Raw genomic sequence first — 26,226 nt, 5'->3', positions numbered from 1 at the left:
GGCAGATCTCTGTAAACTCATGGCTAGCCTGGGCTACACACCGAGCTCCATGACAGCTAGGGAGGGCTACAAAATTGAGACGTTCAAAACAAAACAGATAAAAAGATGAAACACTCCAAACCAACCAACCACCATCACTGACAAAAACAAAGAACCATCCCCCAAAACAGAGGGTTCTAGATACAGCCCAATGGTAGAGCACTTGCTTAACGTATACAAAGCCCTGGATTCAATCCCCAGTACACAATCAGACACACACACACACACACACACACACTCACATACCACACAAGATTCTCTCTCCAACTCAGCCTTGAAGGAAACACATATTATCTGTACACTCAGCTTGAATCCAAAAGTTAGTTCCTGGCTGTTGGAACAACACGGTGAGACCTGTCTCTAAGAAAGTACTTGTTTTCTAGGCAAGAGACAGCACTTTGCGTCTGTCCTTCACTGTGTTTAGGTGACAGTAAGCGGGGCTTCCCAGGGAAGTCAATCTCTACGCTTTCTGTGCTTTCTGTGTTGTTGTTCTTCCTCCAAGTCTGAAAAGACCTTTCCAGTTTCCCTTTCTCTGAGATAAGCTGAATAAGTTTGCAAACTAGTGTAAAACTTAATTTTGCGTATTCTATTTTCCCTAGATCTTAATTTTCATGTACATTTACACAGGGTACTTTCTATGTAGCTAAAATCATCTTGAATTTCTGATAGTCTCTAGCTCCTGAGCACCTTACAGGTACATACACCATGGCCAGTGAGCACCTTACAGGTACATACATCATGGCCAGTGAGCACCTTGCAGGTACATACATCATGGCCAGTGAGCACCTTGCAGGTACATACATTATGGCCAGTGAGCACCTTACAGGTACATATATCATGGCCAGTGAGCACCTTACAGGTACATACATTATGGCCAGTGAGCACCTTACAGGTACATACATCAGGACTAATTTACTCAGTGCTGGGGACTCAATCCAGCCTTTGGAGATAGGCAAATGTCCCTAGACTATTTATTTTTGGCAGTACTGAGAACTTGGGGCTTTATGAAGGCAAATGAGGCAAGAGCTCTCCCACTGAGCTATATCTTCAGCCCAAATCTTGATTTGTGTCTGTGTGTGCTGGTGGAGGTTGGAGGTCAGTATCAGGATAGACTTCAATTACTTAGCTCCATTTCATAAGATAGTATTTCTTTGAAATTGGAATTCATTGAATGGGCTGGACTGACGGGCTGGCCAGGATCCTCTCACCAGCTTCCACAGTGCTGGACTTACAGTCACGTAACATCTTGCCCAGCTTTTTATAGGGCTCTAGCTGCAGATCTAAACTAGGCTTCATTCAGCTTTACTAACTGAACCCCCACCCCCACACACACCTTAAATTTAAGACAGTGTTACTCTGTAGCCCAGGCTAGCTTTGAGCACAGCTCACGCCTCAATCTCCAAGCACTGAGATTACATAATGAGCCGCCATGCCCAGCTTCAGACTTTAAATTGTAACACAAATGCTCTGTGTCCCAAGGGGACTTCAGAAATGACATCTCTGAAGAATGAACTGCAAGGTTGCAGCTGCTAATAGAGAGGTTCTGCAGTTTGAAAATAATATATTCTAAAAATTACCATTGTTTTTATCATAATATTTATTTTGAAATTCCAAATAATACTAAAAAGTGTATGAACTTTAATATAGATATATATTAAAAAGAGTGTAAGTAAAAACTAGAGAAACATTGTCCCAGCTCTGGCAGAACATGACACCGACTTTCGTCACTGCACCGCTGTGACTCAGGATCAGATGCGGATGCACAGCTTTAATACTTTGATTATAAATTGCTTTCAAAAGTAATTTATTTGGACTTTCCATATCCTTTAATGAACTGTAAATATATTAACAGAAAAGACTTTCCCCCCAAAGACTATACAATTTCTGAAATAAGTCAGGAAAAGCAAAAAGGAGACACAAAAGTACATTGTTTCAATGCAAATAGAACACACACATCACACCCACACTTGCATTTCCCAAAGAAAATGGGCGGTCCGTTATCTGTTTCAGCCAAGACCTATACCGTACTCTGGCTAATCAGAGACTTTCAAACTTTTTTTTTTTTCAAAGAGAGTGTTTTAATAGACTAAACACTGGTCACCACTGAGTTTTGTTTAAGGTACAACAGCAGCATGGTTCAAATGTTACTTGCAGTTCTTGGATAAAATAAAAATTTTAAGTAACGAAATACAGAAAGAGTTAAGAGACCACCTTTCATTGTTTTGAGTACCATCTGTTCTCCTGAAAAAATATTCTAACCTTCTAAAATCCTGGTGTGATAACCATTTCCACAGGAAAAGGAAATCCAATGCTGTAACATACTCTGGGAGAGAGTGTGGATTTATACGTGCACGTATGTGTAGGTGTGGAGAAAGGACAGCAAAGTACTTAGTATTCTTAATTCCCTTCAATGCACTGTCTGAAATTTAAAACAAACATCTGGCTTACCAAAGTGTGTTTCTGGTTGTTTGATCCCCATTCTTTGAAAAGAAAAGAAAAAAAAAACAAAATTAAAAAACCCAGAAAAAGACAGAAAGAAAAAGAAGCCTAAGAAAAGAAGTGGCTACTGTGTGGAAATAACGCTTTGACACTGAAATGTTAAAAGCAGGTGTGAGGAACCATGGAAGCTGGCCAAAGTGTCTGCGACTGTCTCTTGAGCCAGCCACTATCACTGGCCCTCTATCCTTTGTCTCAGAATTCAGTACCAGAAAGTCCTCTGGCACAGGACCGAAGTTCCCACTAAAAACAAGGTAATTACACTTCAAATTAAGTTCTGCCCTTAGCTTTCTCTAGGTCTGCAACAGAACTCAGGGGAAATTTTTCTATGAAATGCAAGATCTGATAATGTAATATATTTATGTATATAGCTGGCGTATGATTTGCTAATTAAAAAATAAATGACAATTAAACTTTCCATAACTAATGAATACTATATTAGAATGGAAGTGCTAGCCTTTGGGAATTTTTCATGGTATTCACTCATTCCCAACTTTTCCTTTTCCTCATAAATTATTTCTTTGTAGACAATACACACACATAGATTCAGGCAGGAAATTATATTAAAGGCTCCTCTGGCACCTAATACCTAATCCAAGACTCTGACTTGAATTAATAATGGTATCTAATTCACATCTGGATGAGAAGATTATGTAACTGATAGGAAATGACCGAGTCTACAGGCTAAGACATTTTTTCACATCTTTGTAATCCACCTTATTTCACAGCTCGACTATCAACTACAAGTAACCAGTGGGTTAAGGTTCCTTCATCAAATTATCCAAAATAATAACTATAGGCCTGTAACTCATAAGAAACTGTAATTTGTTATATTCTGACATTGGCACTTAATAAAATGTTAACTCAGGTTTCTCTAAAATTTTAAATACATTACAATAAAGGAGATACACAATTTAAGACTTCTTAAATCTGTTACTGTGAAATTCCAATAATTCCCGTTTTATATGCATAATTAGATCTTTAAAACTGTGGTCATTCCCCAAACACAACAACCCATATTATGATGAACTCAGGAAAGAATCTGTCTCGTTCTTAAGAAACTTTCCCTAGGCTACAGCTTCTGGTGACTCACACTACTGACAAGGACATGAAGCGAGAGCTGAAAAGAATGCAACTGACCTCACAAAGGCCACCACACATTCCTGCACTCTATTTTCATCCCAAGAGAAGACGCAGACTCACGTTAGGTACAACTCCAATTAAGGCTTCTCTACCACCATCTCCAGTCTCTCTGCTGGTCTCATACTGGTTCTTCTAATAAACCTAAGTGGTTAAGGGCCTGGTTTTGGCTTTTCAGCAGGGAACCACTCCATCATCTGTGAATGTTAAAGGCGATCCCACAGAGCTCAAAGAGAAGAGGCAATATCTTAAGACCAACTTTAAAAGTTTGCAATACCAAGACAACAATGATCAACACTTTGAAGATGAATAAATTAGAATTCTTGGTTAGACATTAAAGCATTCTTGCCAAGAATAAGTGTACACTGTATGGAGGGATATTTGACTCCTACATACGAGTCCCAATAGGCCCATGACATTTGCTTATAGGAGACACTCCAAGCTTAAGGTAAGTTACGTTCCTTGGCAATGAACTTACTCTGTTATAGGCAATGTCTTTTATTGTTCCATCTGGCACTTGCTAACACCATTCTCGAAGAACCTAAAAATGAAGGTCAGTCACTCTGTTTATCAGGAACAGAACCAAATAAAAAACAGAATTTTGGAAGAATGACCAGAAGTTCTGGTTCATCACCATTTCCATATCTAATGGTTCCTTCAAGATAAAACATAACTCTTCCTTCCATGATAGCTTCTCAACTAAGGGAGACTAAAGAAAAAAAGAAAAAGTTCCCACCCTTCCCCTCAAATTGTCATTCATACTGGTAAAAGAGCCAGTCTTGTTAGCAGCTGAATATTGCTCTGCCTTTCATTCTGTGTAGTCAGGGTCCAATGAAAGTGGCACACTTGGTCTGATGATGAACGATGACAATGCCGGCTCGAGAGTTAAGACTCAGTATATGGAGGGACAAGAGACGTGTCAGCAGTTGCCATACATCCAACACTAAAGTCTCATTTCCAGAACTTAAAATTCATCACTTTCAGCTGCATGAAGCTGGGTGTCATCTGCGTCTGTCATGCTGCTCTCCTGGGATTCATCTGTTCCCACTATAAAAACAGAACAAAAACAAAGTGTGGGACAACTACTTCTTAGTGGTTCATGAAAATAAGGAAAATTTCATTACATTCAGAGATGAGACCCCATAGACCATAAAACTACTAATGCTACCTAATAAAACACAGACACACCCCTGGTTTCAAGACAAGGTTCCTCTGTTTAGTCGTGGCTGTCAAGGAACTCACTCGGTAGATCAAGCTGGCCTTGAACTCAAGAGATCCACCTGCCTCTGCCTCCCCAGTGCTGAGATTAATGACATAATGACATGTGCCACTAGGCCCAGCTTCAAGTTCTATATTGTATGGCATGCCTGGAAGTTAAACTTACTGTATTTAACTTTTCAAAATGACTAATTGTTCTTTGGGCTCAACTTGAACTTACTGTGTAGCCAGGGGTGACTTCCAATGCTCCTCCTGCACTCACCTGCTGTGTTAGGATTATATACATGAGCAGCGCAATATGGGCTGTATAAAGTTCTGGGATCAAACCCACGGCCTTGTCCATACTATAGACAAGAACTTGACCAACAGAACAACTTTCTAGCCTCCCCCCACTTTCCAATTAACCCCGTATTCTTACCCTAGGAGTTAGAAATAGCTCTGCAATTTAAAAACAGCTACAGCAGCAATGTAGGAAGTCTTTCTGTATTTCTGTTGCTTTTATTGGTTAATTAATAAAGAAAGAAGCTGCTTTGACCTGCGATAGGGTATAATAGAGCTAGGTGAGGAAGACTGAACTGAATGCTGGAAGGAAAAAGGCGGAGTCAGGGAGAAGCTAAGGAGCCACCAGAGGAGAAAGGTGCAAGATGTTAGTTGGAAACTTGCCGGTAGGCCACAACCCTCATGGTAAAATATAAAATAATAGAAATGGGTTAACCAAAGATATAAGAGCTAGCTAGAAATATGCTTAAGCTATTGGCTAAACAATACTGCAATATAGTTTCTGTGTGATTATTTTTGGGAGTTTGAGCGGCTGGAAAATGAATGAACAGCTTCCCACAACATAGCAGCAATATCAAAACAAGCTAACATCCCTGCTAACTCCTAACTGACTAACTTTATGGACAATCCCCGATAGCACACAGAAACATGGAGTAGAACCTTCAGTTTACAAGAGCGGTACTGGGATAATAAAATTTTACTTAAAGATGTTCACTAAGTTTTATCAAGAAATTTCCAATTCTTTCTATTAAAACACATAAATATTTGTAAATATGCACTATATTACACATCTAGTTTTTTTTGATTTGTCTAGGACTGCTACTATAGAGCCGATGTTCAAAGTCACTAATCTAAAAACTAGTTACTTGATAGTAAATGAACTCTGGTATTACATCATCATAATTAATTTCTCCCAAATTTCTTTTTCTATAAAGAAAACGCTGCCATTAGGAAAATAAAAAAGCAGCCCACAGGTTCTGCACAGGGTAACTTTCTGAACACTATGGAGCTTACGTATGATACTCACTGATCTGTTCCTCTTGGGTTATTGGTTCCTCATCATCTGGAAGGTAGCGTTTGTCAATTGCCTCTTTAATCTGGTTATTAGCTCCTTTAGGATCTAAATCCATAGCCCAAGAGAAATTCATCAAGGCAAGGTGAGTTTGACCCAACTTCTTGTAAACCTACAAAGAGACAGTGGCACTTCATGTCTCAAATGAAATTTATGAAAACATAAATTGAGCTCCTGACATCTGAACTCCAAGTCCATTCAGGTGGGGAGGATGCTTTTATCCCACAGACAACTTCACATTAGCATCTAAGTGCTTTTCCTTATATCATCAGGTATTATGTTCAGAATTCCTTGCTCTGTTTCTCATGTAGGGAAGAGCAGAACATTAACAACTGGAAGGAAGACTATAAGAGCTCCATGTCTGGTGTTTCAAGACACGATGTCTGTCCACGGACAGTCCTGGCTGGCTTTGAACTGGAGCAGTCCTCTGCCATAGCACCTAACTGCTGGGATTACAGCACCATGCCCACCTACAATATCATCTATTTTTATTGGTTTTTCGAAGTAGGGTTTCTCTGTGTAACAGGCTCTGGCTGTCTTAAAACTCATGCTGTATACCAGGCTGACCTCAAACTCAGAGATCTGCCTGTCTCCCCAGTGCTGGGATGAAAGGCATGTGCTGGCAAAAAAAAAAAAAAAAAAAAAAATCCTATCTTTAAAAAAAGGAAAGAAAAGGAATTTATTGTTTGTTACAAAGTTGCAGCATAAGACCAAAGCCCAAATTTTTACCTTTCCTATTAAGAAGTAAACGAGGGATTCTTTGGGGACAATCTGTTTCAGTTCTTCAAGTTCTTGTAAAGCAGACTGAAAAAACAAAGAGAAAACTTATGAGGAAAATTAAAATTCTACAGAGCTGACTGACCAAGTGTAGTCAGATTCCCAATCCTAAGAGTGTGCAAGCACATCATCAACACTTTGTGTTGCATTAATTTCTCACTGTGGTAAAAATAAAATGCATAAAAATTATATGAGACTAAGATGGCAGGCATTCATCAGACAAAAATCGGAAACCTACATATACCACACTGCTTAGAGATGCGAGTGATGATAATCCTGGCTTCTGAAAGAAGAAATAATCACACGTCTGAAACATGGGAAAGGACTGTGAACACAAGGCTTCAGAAAGTTGTTCCCAGACCTCCACGTGTACACACACCCCTCCCTCATATAAATAAAGGACAAGTAAATGTGAATCTCCCCCCCCCCCCCCCCGCCAAGATGGCTTCTTCTCTGCGTAACTTTGGCTGTCCTGGAACTGGCTCTGTAAACCAGGCTGGCCTTGAAATCAGAGATCTGCCTGCCTCTGCCTCCCAAGTGCTGGGATTAAAGGTGTGCACTACCACTAGGCTCTACATTTTTTAAAAAGTACTTACTAAGTCATCTTTATAACAGACAGCCCTGCCTGGGATACAGCTCAGTGGTATAGCCTGTGTCCATCTTGGGGCAACCCAAGGTTTAATTCCCAACACTGAAGAGATGGGCTGCGTGTGTGTTTTGTGGGGGTGGGTGTGTTAAGACAGACTCTATTGTAAACAGTAGAAGCAATCAGGGCAACTAAGTAAAACCTAGTTAAATAAAAGTACTACCCATTCTCTATGAAAAATGGATATGGTTTTTTTAAAAATTTATTTATTTATTTATTTATTATGTATATAATATTCTGTCTGTGTATATGCTTGCAGGCCAGAAGAGGGCATCAGACCCCATTATAGATGGTTGTGAGCCACCATGTGGTTGCTGAGAATTGAACTCAGGACCTTTGGAAGAGCAGGCAATGCTCTTAACCTTTGAGCCATCTCTCTAGCCCCTGAATATGTTTTTGAAAAAAAAAAAAAGTAAAAAGTTAGCATCATGGTATACTCCTACAATCCCAGTAGTCAGAAGGCAGAGGCATGAGGATCCTGAGTTTGAAGCCAGACTGAGCTGTTAGCAAGACCTTGTTTAAAATTAAAAGCTGGGAGTAGCTAGCTCCAGAGAACTGGACATCTTTGGTCTCTGAGGGCACCTACATTCAAGAGCATATACCCACATACAGATACAGACCCCTGCACATAATTTAAAAAATTATACACGTTGTATCAACGTTCAAGAGGATTCTTGCTTTTTTTTTTAAAGCCCTCTTTGTGCCAAAACAAAATATAACTTAGGTTAAAAAAAAAATTCCAGGGGAAATAGTTTAGTTTTTTTTGAGACAAAGCCTTATGTAGTTCAGGCTGGCCTCAATCTCTATATATACAGCTGAACTCTTGATCCTCCTCCTGCCTTTCACTCTTGAGAGTACTAGGATTCAGTAGTATCTCACCATAACTGGTTCCGTTAATGTATAAATATTAACAGAGGATTAAGTGAAGAACACAAGTTGCAGAACAATATGCAATCTGTATAGCTGTCATCATTATGATTGAAATTTTCAGAAAAAAATTTCATCTCACTTCATGTCTCTTTTCTCTCTTAGTTTTCCTGATATTTATCTTCCCATACTTCTAGGGTACTAAGTTGGAAGTCCCTAAGGCAGAAAATGTGACTGCATTATTTACCACTGTTTTCCTAGAAAGGCAGCAGGTACTCAATACACATTTTTTCCTCCCCCTTTTTGAAGAAGTAGATTCCACCCAGGCCTCATGCATTCTGTTCACAGCCCCAGCGTAATCATGAGCGTTGCAGTCATTCACCAGCCACTCTCCCCCGCCCTCAGTCCTAAAAGGGGGATGCTCCCGGTCTCTCTAAGATAATCCCTTGATGTACAAAGAGCCTTTCTAGACATGGAATTCTAACACATTTCTGAATCTAGGGGTATTTCTACTTATTCTTTTGTTTTTCTGAGACAAAATTTCATTCTGTAGCTTAAAATGTACTGCAATATTCTGTAGCTAGAGTAGAGCTAGTGGCAATTCTCGTAAGTACTAGGAGTAGTTCATGCAATAATAATATGAAACTAAGAACCCCCTCAACAGCTTTTAAAAACAGATAAAACAGTTTTAAAAAAATCAAATCATCAACAACACCTAGGCTCTTAAAAATGTTTGTTTATTATTGATTGATTAATTGATTGATTGAGGCAACGTCTCTCTATGCACCTCTGGCCTATCCTGGAACTTGATATGCAGGCCAGGTTGGCTTTGTAGTTTGTTTTTGTGTGTGTTTTTTTTGTTTAAATATTTATTTATTTATTATGTATACAATATTCTGTCTGTATGCCTGCAGGCCAGAAGAGGCCACCAGACCCCATTACAGATGGTTGTGAGCCACCATGTGGTTGCTGGGAATTGAACTCAGGATCTTTGGAAGAGCAGGCAATGCTCTTAACCTCTGAGCCATCTCTCCAGCCCCTGTAGTTTGTTTTTGTTTTGTTTCGTTGTTTTTGTTTTTTTAAAAAGATACAATACAAAGTAGAAGAAACAGATATAAATTTTACCTTGTATTTTTCATTTGCAAATAAAACTGAGGCTCTGTGAAATTTGCATAGAGGGTTCTTGGGATCAATAACAATGGCTTTGTTTAGGGTATCCAAAGCCTTCTCCGATTTTTTGAGTGCATGCTGAACCTATAAGGAATAAAGTAAAAAAGAAAGGTAAGAAGCAAATAACATAATTCAAAGCATTATCAAGAATAAACCTTTTAAAGAAATGAGGCTATAGTCTAATTAGATTGTCTGCTGGGTTTAAGTTGACTAAGTAACTCATTACTAACTGTGGTAGTTGGAATGAGGATGACCCCTGGAGGGCTCATATGTTTGAATACTTGGTCCCTAGTTGGCAGGCTGTTTGGATAGAATTAGGAGGCATGGTCTTGCTGAAGAAGGTGTGTCGTCACTAAGGGCAGGTTCTGAGGTTTTAAAAGCCCAGTGTTCCCTTGTTCCTTTGCCCTACCATCATGAACTTTAGCCCTTTGAAACTGTAAGCCAAATTAAATGCTTTCAAAGTTGCCGTGGTCATGATGTTGTACCACAGCAACAGAAAAATAACTAAGACACTGAATGATTAACAGATATCTCTAATTCTCTTCTAAGTCCATCGATTGCTCAATTATAAAGATAGCACACTGAGGGCCAGCAAAACTGACTGGTTGGTAAAGACCTTGATCTTAGTTCAATCCACAGAACCCACTAACTCATGTAAGGTAGAAGAATGAACCAATTCTACTGTCCTGTAACTCCCTCCCAGTAACAACAACAACAACAACAACAACAATTTTTTAAAAAGCACCCTGAACTCCAGAGATATTAAATAATACTCTATAAGAAAAAAACCTAGGTACTCAGACCCCTAAACCTACCACAGTGTGCCTATGATAATAATCATAATTCAATATCTTAAAAAAGATGTATTTTGAATTATGCATACATGTGTGTATGTGTATGTGCACATGCACATGCGTGCTGGTGCCTGCGGAAGTCAGGGGCCTGCAGATTCTCTGGAGCTGGAATTACAGGTGGTTGCAGGCTGTTCAAAGCAGATGCTAGGTACGAAACCCGGGTCCTCTGCATAACCACTTCTCCAGACCTATGATTTGAGCTTTACAGCAGATAATTACCATGAAGTCTAAAAGGAAGTATAACTTGGTTTTACCCTTCAGAAGAAAAGCATTTATCATTTATGCAGGCAACATTTCTAAAGGCTTATTATGATCCTCTAAAGATTAAGCTATGTTCAAAGGAATTGTTCTTAAATCCCGTGTCACTCAATTATCCCTTATAGTCTGGGCTACATAAAACAGTCTCAGGAGAAACAAAAAAGATGTCTGGAGATATGGCTTAGTAGTTAAAAGTGCTCTTGTCTAGGTGCAGAGTTTGTTCACTTCCCAATACCCATGTCAGGTGGTCTACAACTGCCTATAACTTCAGCGTCAGGAGATCTGATGACTTTCTTTGGTCTCTCTGGGCATTTGCAGACAAGCAGACATATCTGATAATACACATTAAAAAAAAATTGAGAGGGGGTTCAGCCCTAGCTGTCCTGGAACTAGCTCTGTAGACCAGGGTGGCCTTGAACTCAAGAGATCCACCTGCCTCTGCCTCCCATGTGCTGAGATTAAAGGCACATACCATCACTGTCTGGCTAAAAATAAAGTAACTCTTAAATAACAACAAAAAACATCACTTGAGTCACAAATATATAAAAAACAAACAAAACAGAAAAAGTATACAAACACAGGGATCCCCCCCACCCCCAACCCTTCCTCTCTGGAGATAGTCCAAACTGGCCTTCAACCTCATTCATAGCTGAGAATGACTTTGAACTTGTGATCCACCTGTTTCTACCTCCAGGAAGTGTTAAGATTCTAACTGTGAGCCATGCTCAGCTTTTTTCAGTGCTAGAGACCAAATCTATAGCACCCGAGCTACACCCTCAGGCCCACAAAGCATCTATTCATGAAAATCAAAAAGTGAGTTATAGCTATAAAAGACTGAGATACTGATTCATGGACAAAAAAAGCCCAATTTTCATAATAACCATTATTAAGTCACTTAAAGTATTTTATAAGGGAGGTAAGAGAGCTGTGTTTACAATGTTACTTACTACTCCAATGTGGCAAAGTAAGACTGAACTCTGAGGGTTGATATCAAGTGCTTTCTGGAAGTGCATTTCTGCAAGGCTGAACTTCTCTTGCTTATAATAAATCATTCCTAAACCATACCTGAAATTGTAAAACAGCACAATTTAAAAAAATATATTTTTTGGCTAGTTTATTAATCCAACTATCAACAGAACACATATGGTACCTGACATTTTAATACACAATGGAAAAATAATGTTAAGTTTTATGGAGAGACAAAAAGTATTAGTCATAATAAAAGTCACTGAAGCCTTTTAGAAGACACATTTTAATAATAAATTAACCCAACAGGTAGAACTATGATCATGGAGGAAAAGTAAGCCGTATCCTTATACTCACTAATCTCGACTAAACCATTAATTCCTGCAGCGTGATGTGTATGGCAAACATTTTGCTAAACTGCCCCCATCCCTAAGAAAGGGCTTCTCTGTGTAGTCCTGGCTGTCCTGGAACTCACTATGTAGACCAGGCTGGTCTTGAACTCAGAGATCCTCAGTTTCCCTAGTGCTGGGATTAAAGGTGTGCACCACCACCTACATTATTCTTTTTAGGTACCTGTACTGGCCTTGAATTCCTGGCTCAAGTAATCTTCCTATCTTAGCCTCCCAAGCAGCTGGTAAATAACTGCATGTGTCACAATGTCTGGTTCTGGTAAATTCACCTCCTTTTTCTCTAAGTCACATTTTATATGTGTAACAACTGTTTATATAACAATACAATTTACACATTAAGCAATACTTTAATAGAATGATTTAAACAAAAGAAAAAAGAGGGGAAGCTGCATGTTAGAAAAGCCTTTCTTCCAGAATAGGAGTTCAAAAAGAAAGACCAGGTTTGCATAATCACTGTCATGAAGGAATAACACATGTTGAATTCTTTTGAAATGTAAAAATGGTTCTTAGTATATCATTGCAAAAAAAGTTGAATTCACACATCTGTGGTGATGTACTCTAACAAATATAGCTTGCCTAAAGATCAGAGGGCGGAGCTAGCCACGAGTTAACCATAGAGGTCTGCATGTCTATACAGACAGGAAGTGATATGACTGGGCAGAGAGAGGAATATAAGGCAGGAGGAGACGGGAGGTTAACAAGAGTTGGGTGTGGCTGCTCCTCTCTCTAATCTTTTATTTTTATTTTATTTTATTTTATTTTTGGTTTTTCGAGACAGGGTTTCTCTGTGATTTTGGAGCCTGTCCTGGAACTGGCTCTTGTAGACCAGGCTGGCCTTGAACTCGCAGAGATCCACCTGCCTCTGCCTCCCGAGTGCTGGGATTAAAGGTGTGCACGCCACCACCGCCCGGCCTGTGCGTTCTTTATTGCCTAAAAAGTGGCCTCTTATAGTGACTAATTTAAAAGATTATTTCTTCCCTATATATTTATAAGAAAAAGACAGAAAATTTGTCTTCACTGTGCCTACTTATAGTAATTCTCAGTCTGCTAGGAGATATCAATGGAAGATTCTCCCACAGGGAATGTTAAATAGTACCACCCTGTGCCAATATTTTGTATGTCAGTGACTGGAAATGATACGTAAGCAATTTCCTCAATCTTTAGATTACCATTTTACTAGCTGGTTGAAATATAGGTATTTTAGAAAGAATGTTTGAAGAAGAAAATTTTACCTTGCTGGAGCTTACAAAGAGAAGATTCTATTAATTATTTAGGACATAAAATAGGTCTACAAAAACTTAGACCCTAAAAGGTCCAAATTCCGATCAACTGCAGACTCTTAATGACTTTCAAAGATTGCTGGAGACATTTCCTATCTAGAGCCTACTATTGGGGTAAATCCGGATAAACTGAATAATTTGTTCACAACCTTAGACAGTGACAAGGACTTATGTTTCTGAGTTGATTCTAAAAGGAAAATTGGGACTTTGTCCATTAGCAGGAATATACCCAGCAGAAATTATAGTACCTTTGAATAATGATGAAATTGACAAATTATGGGCAGAAAGTGAACCTCAGCAAAGAGTTTGCAGTAATTTTTTCAGAGAGATTAACAATAGTATCAAAAAAGCAAGAGAACTCAACTTATAAAGAGAACTAGCTAGATCCTTCCTCGCACTATATGGGGAATACCAATATTAGGAGCCCCTACATTCTAAACTGATGCAAAGAAATCAGGAAAGGCAAGTTACAAATCAAAAATTTGAGTGAAGTGATCAAAGCCCTTATGATTCTGTCTAAAAATCAGAATTATATGCTATACCCAACAACGATTCCACAATGACTATAACACCACTAAGCTGACAAACATCACCTAAAGATTGGCTTTAAATTACAAATTGCTCAGCACAATATTGAGGTGGCTAGCTGAGATGATCCAGTCTCACAGACTACTCTTGCCAAGACTTCAGACAAACCCTGCAGTTTCCCATTACGAAGAGACTGGACAACAAATGAAACAGCTACCTCTCCCAGGACTTGACAATTAACCCAATTTTTTCTTTTCAGGATCCTCTAAAGATGCCACTGCATCCAAACAGCAGGAAGTAATTTTAAGAACATGGCACCTACATTCCCAAGAGGTGGGGTGGGTGGTTTTTGGCCTTTTATTGGGTTATGGATATTAGTCATTGTTTGGGGGCGTTGGTTACAAGTTGTTATTGCTAATGATCAGGAAAAAAGCTGAACAAAGGAGTTTAGATTTAGGGTTCCTGTTTTAAAAAGAAAAAAATGAGGATATAGATATGATAGGATATAAGGGTAGATTATTGAGTCTACTCTGAAAAAAGAGAGATATAGAAATAGAATAAAAAGGTTGATTATTGAATCTATTTTTACATCACAAAACTATCACTAGTTTTAAATACTTTACATTGATATGGATTATTGTATATTGATACAAATTAAGGTTATTTTTGTTAGAACATACTGTACATACATTCCTAATCTTGTTCAAGGTATTGAACTTATATAGCTCAATTAACAAGGAAATACAAATTTCTAGTCCTTGAAAGTTATTACCAACTATGTAGGATAATAATGCAGATTAGTAATTAGTCACCTATTACAATTGAACTTATAGTCACACCAGGTATGTTTCAAGATCAGACAGATATATAGAAAGGTCATCTTCAAATATTTCAAAGATCTATAGAATATGGCATTTAAGATCTTTAATGACATAGGTTTTTTTTTTTATTAATTTATGACAATGAGACATGTCTGTTTCTGGCAGCTCCAAACTATTTCAAATGATGGGTTATCGAAGAAACTCCATATGAAGTTTAATTTCTTTTAATTTATATATTATGTATACAGTGTTCTGTCTGCATGTATGCCTGCAGGCCAGAAGAGGGCACCAGATCTCATTAGAGATGGGTGTGAACCACCATGTAGTTGCTGGGAACTGAACTCAGGGACTCTGGAAGAACAGCAGTGTTCTTAACTGCTGAGCCATCTCTCCAGCTCCTAGAGTTTATTTACTTTTTGTGTGGCAAAAGCAAGCCACCAGGCTAGAAAGTGCCCTTGCCTCGACTTCTGACAGAACGCTGTCCAAACTGGACAAGCAGGACACAAAGGAAAGGACTGCTGACCTCTGACAAGACAAGGAGGGACAGCCCTACAAAACGACCTGCTTCACAGAAAAGTCTGTCAGATATGCTAGGTCTGTAAACCAAAGACAGATGTCTCAATGCTGTAGAGGAACCTTGAGAGATTGTCCAGGCAGCCAGCTGTTTCTGCCATTTCTCACAGTTTTTGGAAGTCACTTGTTGCACTTCATGTTTACTCAGGTAATATTATTACCTTCATGGGTCTCTAATGAAGTTGAAGATGTCACAGTTATAGTTATCCTTGTTATGAGATTCTGTAAAGAAATTCACTAAAGGGGTGTAATATGTATAAGGCATTGAGACATAAAAGGTTATTGTTAGGTTGGTAATCCAAGTTAGGATAGAATAAATTAGGTACAACATCTTGGGCTACCAAGATAGGATATGAAGTATTTTGTCTGAATTTGTCAATTGCTAAAGGACTAGACATTGTTGGTGTATTTATCACCTGTATATTGAATATAGTTATTGTACTTATTGTATATAATTTTTCTTATATTAGTTATAACCTTTTTTAAAATTTTAGACAAAAGAGAGCTGGAGAGATGGCTCAGAAGTTAAGAGCAATGGCTGCTCTTCCAGAGGACCCAAGTTCAATTCCCAGCAACCACATGGTGACTGGCTCACAACCATCTACAATGAGATCTGGTGCCCTCTTCTGGTTTTCAAGCATACATGCAGACAGAACACTGTATACACAATAAATAAATCTTTAAAAAAATTTTAGACAAAAAAGGGGAAATGTGTTTTTACTCTAACAAATAAAGCGTGCCTAAAGACTAAAGGGGAGAGCTAGCCACTAGTTAATAACAGAAGTCTGGAGGTCTGTACTGATAGATAGGAAGTCATATGGCTGGGCAGAGAGAGGAGCTTGGTCCCTCTTTCGTCTGACGAGTCAGCAAGGTAAGAGTTGGCTGTGGCTTGCTCTTTTCTCTCTCTTATCTCTCAGCATTTATTCTGATAACTGGCTCCTGGTTTTTATTATTAAGACCAATTAGAACTCGTGCAAGACACAACGCCCCCCCCCAAAAAAAACCTTAAATGAAGTTGAAAATAAAAAACATTTAAGGGTTATATCTGCTTCTGTGACTCATGTATCCTTGTGCCTATATTTTGTCTATTTTTTTCATCACCTCATGATCTCCTTTCTTAATTTTTTGACTTTATCCACACTTACATGTTTACATATACAATATAGTATAGGCTAGGATATTATGATTTCTTTATGCTTTATTATTCGTAAATGCTTAGCCTGTATACTATTTTATATTTATTTATTTTATTTTTTTAAATATTTATTTATTTATTTATACATACATACATACATACATACATACAGTATTCTGTCTGCTTGTATGCCTGCAGGCCAGAAGAGGGCACCAGACCTCATTTCAGATGGTTGTGAGCCACCATGTGGTTGTTGGGAATTGAACTCAGGACCTTTGGAAGAGCAGGCAATGCTCTTAACTGCTGAGCCATCTCTCCAGCCCCCTATTTATTTATTTTTGAGAGTGCCTCCAATTCATGTTGCCAAGGATAATCCTGACCTTCATTTCTACTTCATCAGTACTGGGATTAAAGCATGAGCCACAAGGTCTAGTATATATAGTTCTGGGGACAGAACCCAGGGCTTTGTGCATGTAAGACAAGCATTTTATTAAGTGGGTTAAATTTTATCTTCCCTCCCTGACTTTATTTTGAGACAGAGTCTTGCTATGCAGCTTTGGCTAGTCTGGAATTTCCTATACAGAAAAAGCTAAGTCGTAGCCAGGTACATGCTACCATAACCAAGTTCTAATTAACTTTTTAAAAAGTGCAGCAGAGTAAAACGTTTCAATATTATGTCTATATGCATGTGCCAAGGGACATATGTGAAGGTTAGAGGACTCCTTCCATCATGTGGGTCCCAAGAAATGGAATTTAGGTTACTACGCTTGTGTGGCAAGCACCTTGAGCCATCTTGTTGGTACTCTGTTAAATTTTTTTCCCCCTCTCTTTTGAAACAAGGTTTCACCATGCAGCCCTTACTCGCCTAGAATTTACTAGACAAGCCAGGCTGGCATCAAACTCAGAGATCTGTCTGCTCTTCCCCCTGAGTACTGGGGATAAGACTATGCAGCATCATCACTCTTGGCAATGTTAAATGCTTCCTCCCAGTGATTTAGTTATTTGTATTTTATGTGTTTGAGTGTTTGCCTGAATGTTCATATGTACACCAAGTGTATTCCTAATGTACAAAAAAAAAAATCAGAAAAGATCATCAGAGCCCTTGGAACCTACAGCTACAGAAGGTTATGAACCATCATGTAGGTTCTGGGAATAGAACTCAGGTTCTCTGTAAAAGCAGCAAGTATCTCTTTAGCTCCAGGGTCCATGAAAGAGCCTACCTCAAAAAACAACATGTGTCACGCCACCTCCTGCAGAGTCTGTGTGATTTCTCATATAGGCTGTGGCACAAGCTTCAAGGAAGAGTGCCCGCAGAGAAGGTGTGTGTGCTGTGCTTCCTGCACTGGAGCCCTTGCACTTTTGGCATTACCTGCTTATGTTCTAAGGAATGCAGTCTGGTTTCTTCTGGAAGGGAAAACATAAGTTTCCAGAGTCTACTGATGAGACATTGCCATATACAGGGAGTATATGATGTTAATGGAGGAAGATGGGTTAACATTAAAGGCAAAAAGGTTTTCAGGTTTAATCTGGTGGCCAGTAGATGAAGAACAAAAGGCAAAGTTAACTAAGCAATTAAGACAGATTCAGCAAAGATGGGATAAGGATAGAAGAGAGAGATAAATGCCTGTAACGTCGAGACTGGTTTTGGGGAAGGATTGAAAAGGAGTTAGAAATATGGAGGAGAAGGAAAGAAGAAGTTCTTCTGCATAGATGGCAGAAATATAAAAAGACCGTAGACTGTGTGACTGTTAACCACAACCGCTTGCCCTTAGCTCAAAATGCCATGAACTCATAGGCTAGATGAAGATTCATATCGAAACTAATGCCAAGCCACGTCTAGCATGACCAACCGACTCACACCAGGGACATCTGTCTGATGAAAATCTATCCTCATGTATTTGATACAATGATTCTAATAATAATCTGTATCGCATGAAAAAACAATACATGCTGTAAGCAATCTTTCTGTATAAAGGATGAGCCTCATGCCTAATAAAGATACATTCAGATGCAATTCCTTTGAGTCTTGTGTCTGCTTGTCATTCGCTGACTTCTTACCCACCTATTCCTGAGACCCTGTCCCTTCTGTCACAGTGCCCCTGCTAAGCTGATCTGTTGCACATAATACAAAAAACACATACAAGCATAACATCCATACATATAAAAAAGAAAAAAGCCACTAAGGGCTGGCAATGTGCTTGCTCCTGAGCCTAATCCACACAGTGGAAGAAGAAAACCAACGTTTGGATATTATGTTCTAACCTCCACATGTTAGCTGCAGCACACACACCGCATACATATACGCATACATGCAAACAAATGAAATCAAAATGATTCACTGAGACTTTGTCTTTACACTTACCATGCATTATAATGTCTAGGGTTTACTCTTATAGCATTTCGAAAACATGCTAAGGCTTTGTCTAGTTCCTCAGTTAACACAAACTCATGTCCTAATAGAGTATAGGCGTAAGCATAATTTGGATCAACCTGGATAGCTCTTTGGAAGAATTTAATTGCAATATCATGTTCCCGTTGCAGACTGAAACAATTTCCAGCAGCACACCAGGCCTGGTAAAATGGAAACAAACAACAACAATCAAACACAGTTACAGTATTTTATGCTTTCTTAAAAAAAAAAAAGTTATCAAAAGTAGAAACTCAGTTTATTTAGAAAATTAGTTTCTAATTTTTCTTGTATCTAAACTTAATTTTGACCTTAGGAAACATATGTGTGCACACATTTAAGTGTGTGGGTGTTGTTCCTTGCTTTCCACCTTGTTTGACACAGGGTCTATATTGTTCAGTTGTGTGCAGCAGGCTAGCTGCCTGCAGGCTTTTAGGGGTTTGCCTAGTTCCGTCTCCTCCCTGAAGAGGTGCTGGGATTACAGTTTACACTATGCCTAGCTTCTACAAGGAAGGATGAATGGAGGAGGCTTTTCTGCAGCTTCTTACCCTGTTATCTGACTCCTGACATTTACTGATAAAGAATAACTGAATAAACACTTCATTAAACAAGTAAAGGAAAAGTGACTACTATTAAACAAACTGTAATCATACCTCTGGTGAGTTCTTATCCATGTCTGTTAAATCTTTTGAAAGAACTGAAAGAGCAACATCTTTCTGAAGATGCCAAAGTGTTGTAGAGTAGATCTCCATACCTTCAACTCTGTAATTCTCAATCCTTCTAACTTCTGAGAATATTCTTTCAGCCTGAAATAGAAAAGAGAAGAGAAGAGAAGAGAAGAGAAGAGAAGAGAAGAGAAGAGAAGAGAAGAGAAGAGTAAGGGCAAAGATGTTGCTACAGTTTACATATACAGGGCAATGCTGGTCAAAGTCTTCACAGGACCTAAATTCTGAAAGGATTATGCTTTATGTGAATTAGCAACAAGGATAACTTAACAAATCAGCTGTAGGAAGTCAAATACTGAAGCAATCACTCACATTTAGTCTGCTTTTTGCATTTTAACTATGGGTAAAGACATGAAATTTGAAAAGAAATTTCTCTCTAAAAAAAAAGAGAGGGGGCAGGAGAGGAGGATCAGGAGTTAAGAGCACCAGCAGCTCTGCGGAGGAACTGGCTTTTGTTTCCCAGCATTCACATGGTGGCTCACAACTTTCTCAAACTGCAGTTTCAGGGGATCTAACACACTCTTCTGGCACCAGGCACATGTTTGGCACACATACAAAATAAAATTTGAAAAAGAGGAGTAGGGAGAATCTACTGAAAGGCTGAGTTTAAACCTTTGCGGTATAAACAAGGTCAGTTGGCTGCCAACTCTAGGGCACACTGGAAGTTGAACCATGACCTGCATGGAACTGCTGGGTTCCAATTGCCCTTTCCTAAGGTCTCTCTTGTTCTCCTTTTTCCTCAAAATATTCACAATTTCTGGAACTGTGCATCTTGTTTAAAAAACTTTAGAACTAGGTCCTACTGCGCGGTGATGGTACACAGCTTTAATCCCAGCACTCAGTTGGCAGAGGCATGTGGATCTCTGTGAGTTTGAGGCCAGCCTGGTCATCAGAGCGAGTCCCAGGACAGGCTCTAGAACTACACAGTGAAAGCCTCTCAAAAAACCAAACCAAACCAAACAAAAAACTTTATTAAAAACAAACAAACAAACAAACAAACAGCTTTATAAATCCAACATATCCCCTAGTTTTATCACTTTATTAAGTTCAAAATGAAGATGACAGAAAATAAGGGAAGAATTTCTGTTTTAAATATTTACTTTTGTGTACGTATGCCACATACATGTGGGTACCCAATGTCAGAAAAGGGTGTCAAACCCCCAGGGATGGAGTTAGACTGCTGTGAGCTGGACCTCTGTAAGTATAGCAACTCTTAGTTGTTGACTCATTCTCCAACCCCAGGAAAGCACACTGATAAAACTGGGAACTTTTGCCCAAAACATGTTGATTTGGCATCTAGAAATAGTTTGATGTTTTATAAGTTCCCTCAAATCTCTTAAAAGTTGTGCGTTAAGTTCTTCCAAAGGACACAGGCTATAAGATAGCAGACACAGCAATTTGCCACACAGAAATACCTTTTGCTTTCAAAGTTTTCAGAAACTACTGTGACCTTGCAGAAGTGATTATTAGCTAGGAATGAAATTTGCTAAAATAAGAGGACTGTAGCAAGTCTGAGACCAGCCTGAGCCACACAGTGAATTCAAGATGAGCGTGAACTACATAGCAAGACTTTGTCTCCCAAAAATAAAAAACGAAAGCAATCCAGGTATGATGGCACATACCTGTGATTTCAAGGCTAGCAGAATGAATACAGTGAATTCAAAAAAGCATTAGCTAGCTACACACACAAAATCCAAACAAACAAATAAAAAACAAGTGATTATGAACTATGCAAACAGGAAGACGGGAAAAAAGTACTAATTAAAAAAAGTTGAAAGGCTGATGATGCAATTTTCAGTTGGTAGAGTTTGCTAAGCATAGATAAAAGCCTGGAGTCAACCTACATGTGTATTCATAAATTAGGGATGATAGTACATCCCTATAATCCCAATATCTAAGGAGGAAGGGGGCAAGAGGATCAGGAATTCTAGGTCATTCTGGTTTATACAGAGCCAGAGGACAGTCTGAGCTACATTAGACCCTGTCTCAAAAACAAAACAGGCAAGGCGTGTGGTGCACGCCTTTAAATCCCAGCATCGGTGTGTGTGTGTGTGTGTGTGTGTGTGTGTGTGTGTGTGTGTGTGTGTGTGTGTGTGTGTGTGTGTGTGTAGCCAGGGGTATCAAGTAAAAGATCCTGCTTCAAAAGAAAAAAAAAAAACTATTATAAGGACATTATGCCTTCAATTAAACATAAATCATCTTCACAGATATAGTAAGCAGGTTTGTTTGTTTTTGTGCTGGGACTAAAGGTGTAAACCATTACACCTGGCAACAGCATTAAGTTTTAAAACATGTTAAATAATAAACATTCAGTTCAGTATACAATTCTGTATATTTTATAGAAAGAATTTACATTATAAATATTGATTACATGGTAAATATTTTCTTATTCAACTGAGAATAGAAATATTTCACATAACTTGATGACTATTCTCTACGAATCCTTTACAAGTCCACTAAATTTTAATTATCTCTTAATGCAAGAAATAATTTTTTTTTTTTTTTTGAGTCAGGGTTTCACTGTAGTTTAGAGCCTGTCCTGGAACTAGCTCTTGTAGACCAGGCTGGCCTCGAACTCACAAAGATCCGCCTGCCTCTGCCTCCCAAGCGCTGTGATTAAAGGCGTGAGCCACCACCGCCCGGCTTGCAAGAAATAATGTTATTTAGAAATTATTATGCTAGCTAATTTTATGTCAACCTGACATATCCTAGAGTTATCTGAAAGGAAGGAACCTCAATGGAGAAAATGCCTCCACAAGATCCTGCTCTAGGGCTCTTTCTTTATTACTGATTGATGGGGAAGGGCTCCTGGGCTGGTGGCCCTAAATTCTTTAAGAAAGCTGGCTGACCAAAGGCCCCAGGGAGCAAGCCAGTAGGAAGCATTCCTCATAGCTTCTGCATCAGTTCCTGCTCCAGGTCCCTGTCTTGCATGAATTCTGACCTCACTGCTTTATATGGAGCTATGAATAAAATAAATATATCATTTTCTCTCCAAGTTGCTTTTAGTCATGGTGTTTCAATACATCAACAGTAATCCTAACTATTATACATACCAAGAAAATAATTATATAAATATCACATAATAAACTAGTGAATATTGACCTTTTAGATCTAGCCTTACACATTAAAGTTAAATACTCTACAAGGATATATGCATAGGTTTGTATATCTTTGCATACTTACCTGCATGTATTCTGAAAGCTCAAAATAAGCCCGTCCAACTTGGCACAATACCCAACCAGTACTGTAGTGGTGAGAAGGTAGGTGGCTCAAAATATTTATAGCTTCTTTGCAGTTATATGAACACAAAGCTAAATAACCTTTTCCCATTTCACGAAGAAGACTCATCAAACCTTCTAGGAGAAAAAAAATATAATAAACAAAGGAGAAAAATACAACTTTGGTTTTCTAAAAAACCTAACCACAGATTTCTCCTTTAAAAAAAGTTCCAATATCTGGATGGCAAGATTGCTTGGTGGTTAAAGCATCTTGCCACCAAGCCTGATGACCCAAGTTTGATCCCTGGGACTCCAAATGATGTATGCTAAAAACTAACTCCTACAAACTGTCCTGTAACCTAACACACACACACACACACTCTCAAATAAATGTAATAAAAAATATTTTAAGGGGGAAATGTAATCAAATAAAAAAATGTTTTAAGGGGGGGAGCTCAGTTGTTAAGTGCATTTTGTGTCCAGTTCCAAACCTGTAGAAATATTTATATTTTAATAAATAAAGCTTGCCTGAAGTTCAGAGAATAAAATAGCTGCACTGATCAGCCTTACAGACCTGACAATGGTGACAACACACCTTTAATCCCAGTAGCCCCCTAGTTGCCATAGAAACTGGTGGTAGCGGTGCACGTCTTTAATCCCAGCCCTAGAGAGGAATATAAGATGGGAGGAGACAGCTCTCAGACACAGTCTCATTCTGAGATTCCTGGAGGCAGGATCACTATTTTCAGACTGAAGTAGAGGTCAGAGGCAGTGGCTGGCTGTTTTGCTTTTCTGACCTTCAGGTTGAACCCCAATTTCTGTCTCTGGGTTTTTATCAATCGTGCTACAGTTCCCAGCATCCACCCAACAGCTCACAACCATCTATAATTCCAGCTCCAAGGGATTCACGCCCTATTCTGGCTTCTGTGGGCATCCATCCATCCACAGAAATACAAAGAGACAGAAATTTAAAAACATAAAAATAAACAATAAAACATTTTTAATGCCAGTATTTATCTAAAAACAATGAAGGCATGAAGAAACTTAGTTAAAATACGTGTATAATAAAGTAAAAACAACAACAACAACAACAACAACAAAAAAAAACGCAAGGACTACAGAAAGCATTTATAACAGACCTGCGGCTGCCTTTTGTAGGTTAAACGCCTGGATCTGAGGTGTGATTGTGGATATTTTCCCTTCTGAAATGATAGAAGAGTCCAACTTTGTAATTTCCAGACTGTCATTTATGCTGGGTTGAGTTATTCCTCCTTTATTAGTTTTACTTTTTGTTTTTCTGTTTGGGATTTTAGGTGGAAACTTCATTTTTAACTTTTTGCTATTCTCCTGTAAAAAGGGATAAATTGTCATGCTTATCACACTCAAAATTATTTTAGATCGACATTTTCTCGAGTACTACACATAGAATTGCGTAATCCTCATTAGTCTTTTTGTCTTAACCCGAAATTTTATAAAAACAAGTTTTCAAAAACTATTTATTTTTTGTTTGTTTTGAAACAGGTTCTTACTTTTTGGCTCATGCTGACCTGGAACTTGAAGCAATCCTGTTTTTGCCTTCCAAGTATTGGAATCACAGGAATGAGCCAGCAGCTCTGACAGTCATTTCATTTTAAATACAATAGGTTAATAATGAGTTAATAGTGACTGAACTCAGTCTGCACTAAGGGTAGAACTTTTCTATATATTTTAAATAGTGAACTTTTCTCGTTCACTATTTAAAGATAGGAAAATGCAACACTAATTACATCAAAGCACTATAACCAATGGCAAAAAACATTGTATATAGCATATCAAAAGTAAATTATTAATAATGTCAGTCAGCAGACCAAGAAACAAAATATCCCCTCATCTTTTGCTTTTAACCTTTAAAATAATTCTAGGAAGATAATAACATGATTGAATTTTCACTCCTTCTTTTCTCAGTGATAACGTGTAAACCACAGACCCTATGAATATTTCCTAGTACTTAATGAATTCTTTTGCATGTGTATACAGTTTTGTATCATTTCATCAAACAAAGGCATTTGTGCAACCAACCACAACAGTTATGGTGCAGAATTATTCTTTTAGAGCAAACCCATTTGCACTACATTTGAATAGCTGCATCCTCCCTCCAGCCTTATTTCCCGATAAGCAACTGACACTTTTATTATAATTTGGTAATTTCAAGAATGACACATTTACCCAAGGACTAAGGAGAGTCACAAAAATTATAGCTAGTTCACCAAATAATAAATTATTTAGTTCAGTATGGTGGTGCATCCCTATAATCCTAGCACCCTAGAAGTTAAAGCAGGAGGAAAGCAATTTCTAGACCAGCCTGAGCTATATAATTTTAAACAAAATTAAAAACAAAAGTCTTTCCTTGTTTGAGATGGGGTCAGTGACGCACAGGAAGCAGTAAGCGACTGTGACCTTTACCTTGGTTGTAGAGCTGTCACTAGTGAAAAGGCGGGAACTTCTCCGAGGCAATGCGTTTGGGGGAGATGTAATGGTGGGGCTCAATACCTGAGGTGTTGTACTAAAACAAACAAAACACATTTTAAAACATTTACTTAGCTTGTGATCATTAGCTATTGTCACAATTCTACTTTATTAAAACATTCATTCATCATAGAAATACTTTAAAATTGGTCTTTTGCTTAGTTCCCTTTGGTTCTCTATGAAAACACAGAATTTAAAAATTATTCACAGGGGCTGGAGAGATGGCTCAGCAGTTAAGAGCACTGACTGCTCTTCCAGAGGACCGGGGTTCAGTTCCCAGCACCCACATGGCAGCTCACAACTGTCTGAAGATCCAGTTCCAGGGGATCTGGATGAATGGCTCACTGGTTAAGAGTACTTGATACTCTCCAAGAGGACCCAAGCTTTGCTCCTAATGCCCACTCTCTATGGCTCACAGCTGCCAGTAAGTCTTGTTCCAGAGGATGCTATAATCTCTTTTGGCCTGAGTGCACAGCATGTACCAGAATGCACAGGACAACCCCCCAACCCAATTAAGTCATTATAGAGTGGAGTACAGTAACAATCTTCACTAACTGAAATTAGACATTTTTACTTAATCTAAAAAATAACTTCTGAGTGAATAAACAAATACATCTACAAACAATTGTCTGGGGCACCCATTGGCAAGCACAAAATATTAAGTAAAAGGAAAAGTTGGGCATGAATAATTTTAATGTGTAGTATCTGCTAGTAAACAAATATCACTAGAGTAAATAGAAGCTTGACCAGCTAAATCAAAGGTTTCTTTTACTTAGCTAAAAAGAGTATGATCATCACTTTATACAGGTCTACTTGAAAGGCGAACTATAAGACAAGAGTTC

At 38.5% G+C, this 26,226-nt stretch overlaps 1 protein-coding gene across 4 annotated transcripts in view; it reads right to left on the bottom strand.

Moving 5' to 3' along the window:
- Nucleotides 1–1,618: 1,618 nt before the first annotated feature.
- Nucleotides 1,619–26,226, bottom strand: part of Cdc27 (cell division cycle 27) — a 50,652-nt gene continuing 26,044 nt past the window's right edge. For 2 of the 4 annotated variants that reach the window (XM_075990415.1, XM_075990417.1), the window contains exons 10-19: nt 25,322–25,421; nt 24,019–24,226; nt 22,845–23,014; nt 19,590–19,742; nt 18,892–19,100; nt 11,764–11,881; nt 9,660–9,788; nt 6,974–7,048; nt 6,200–6,356; nt 3,346–4,722 (exon numbers count right to left, since the gene is read on the bottom strand). In XM_075990415.1, the coding sequence (XP_075846530.1) occupies nt 4,640–4,722; nt 6,200–6,356; nt 6,974–7,048; nt 9,660–9,788; nt 11,764–11,881; nt 18,892–19,100; nt 19,590–19,742; nt 22,845–23,014; nt 24,019–24,226; nt 25,322–25,421 (1,402 nt within the window). In that variant the 3' untranslated portion in view covers nt 3,346–4,639. Of the gene's footprint in view, nt 4,723–6,199; nt 6,357–6,973; nt 7,049–9,659; nt 9,789–11,763; nt 11,882–18,891; nt 19,101–19,589; nt 19,743–22,844; nt 23,018–24,018; nt 24,227–25,321; nt 25,422–26,226 lie in introns of all 4 variants that reach the window. The other 2 variants (XM_075990416.1, XM_075990414.1) reach the window with 2 other exon arrangements.

The sequence above is a fragment of the Microtus pennsylvanicus genome, chromosome 11 (genome assembly GCF_037038515.1).
Source record: "Microtus pennsylvanicus isolate mMicPen1 chromosome 11, mMicPen1.hap1, whole genome shotgun sequence".
NCBI classification, from domain to species: Eukaryota; Metazoa; Chordata; class Mammalia; order Rodentia; family Cricetidae; genus Microtus; species Microtus pennsylvanicus.
Note: the sequence above shows the minus strand (reverse complement) of the source record. Positions and strands in the feature narration are given on the sequence as shown.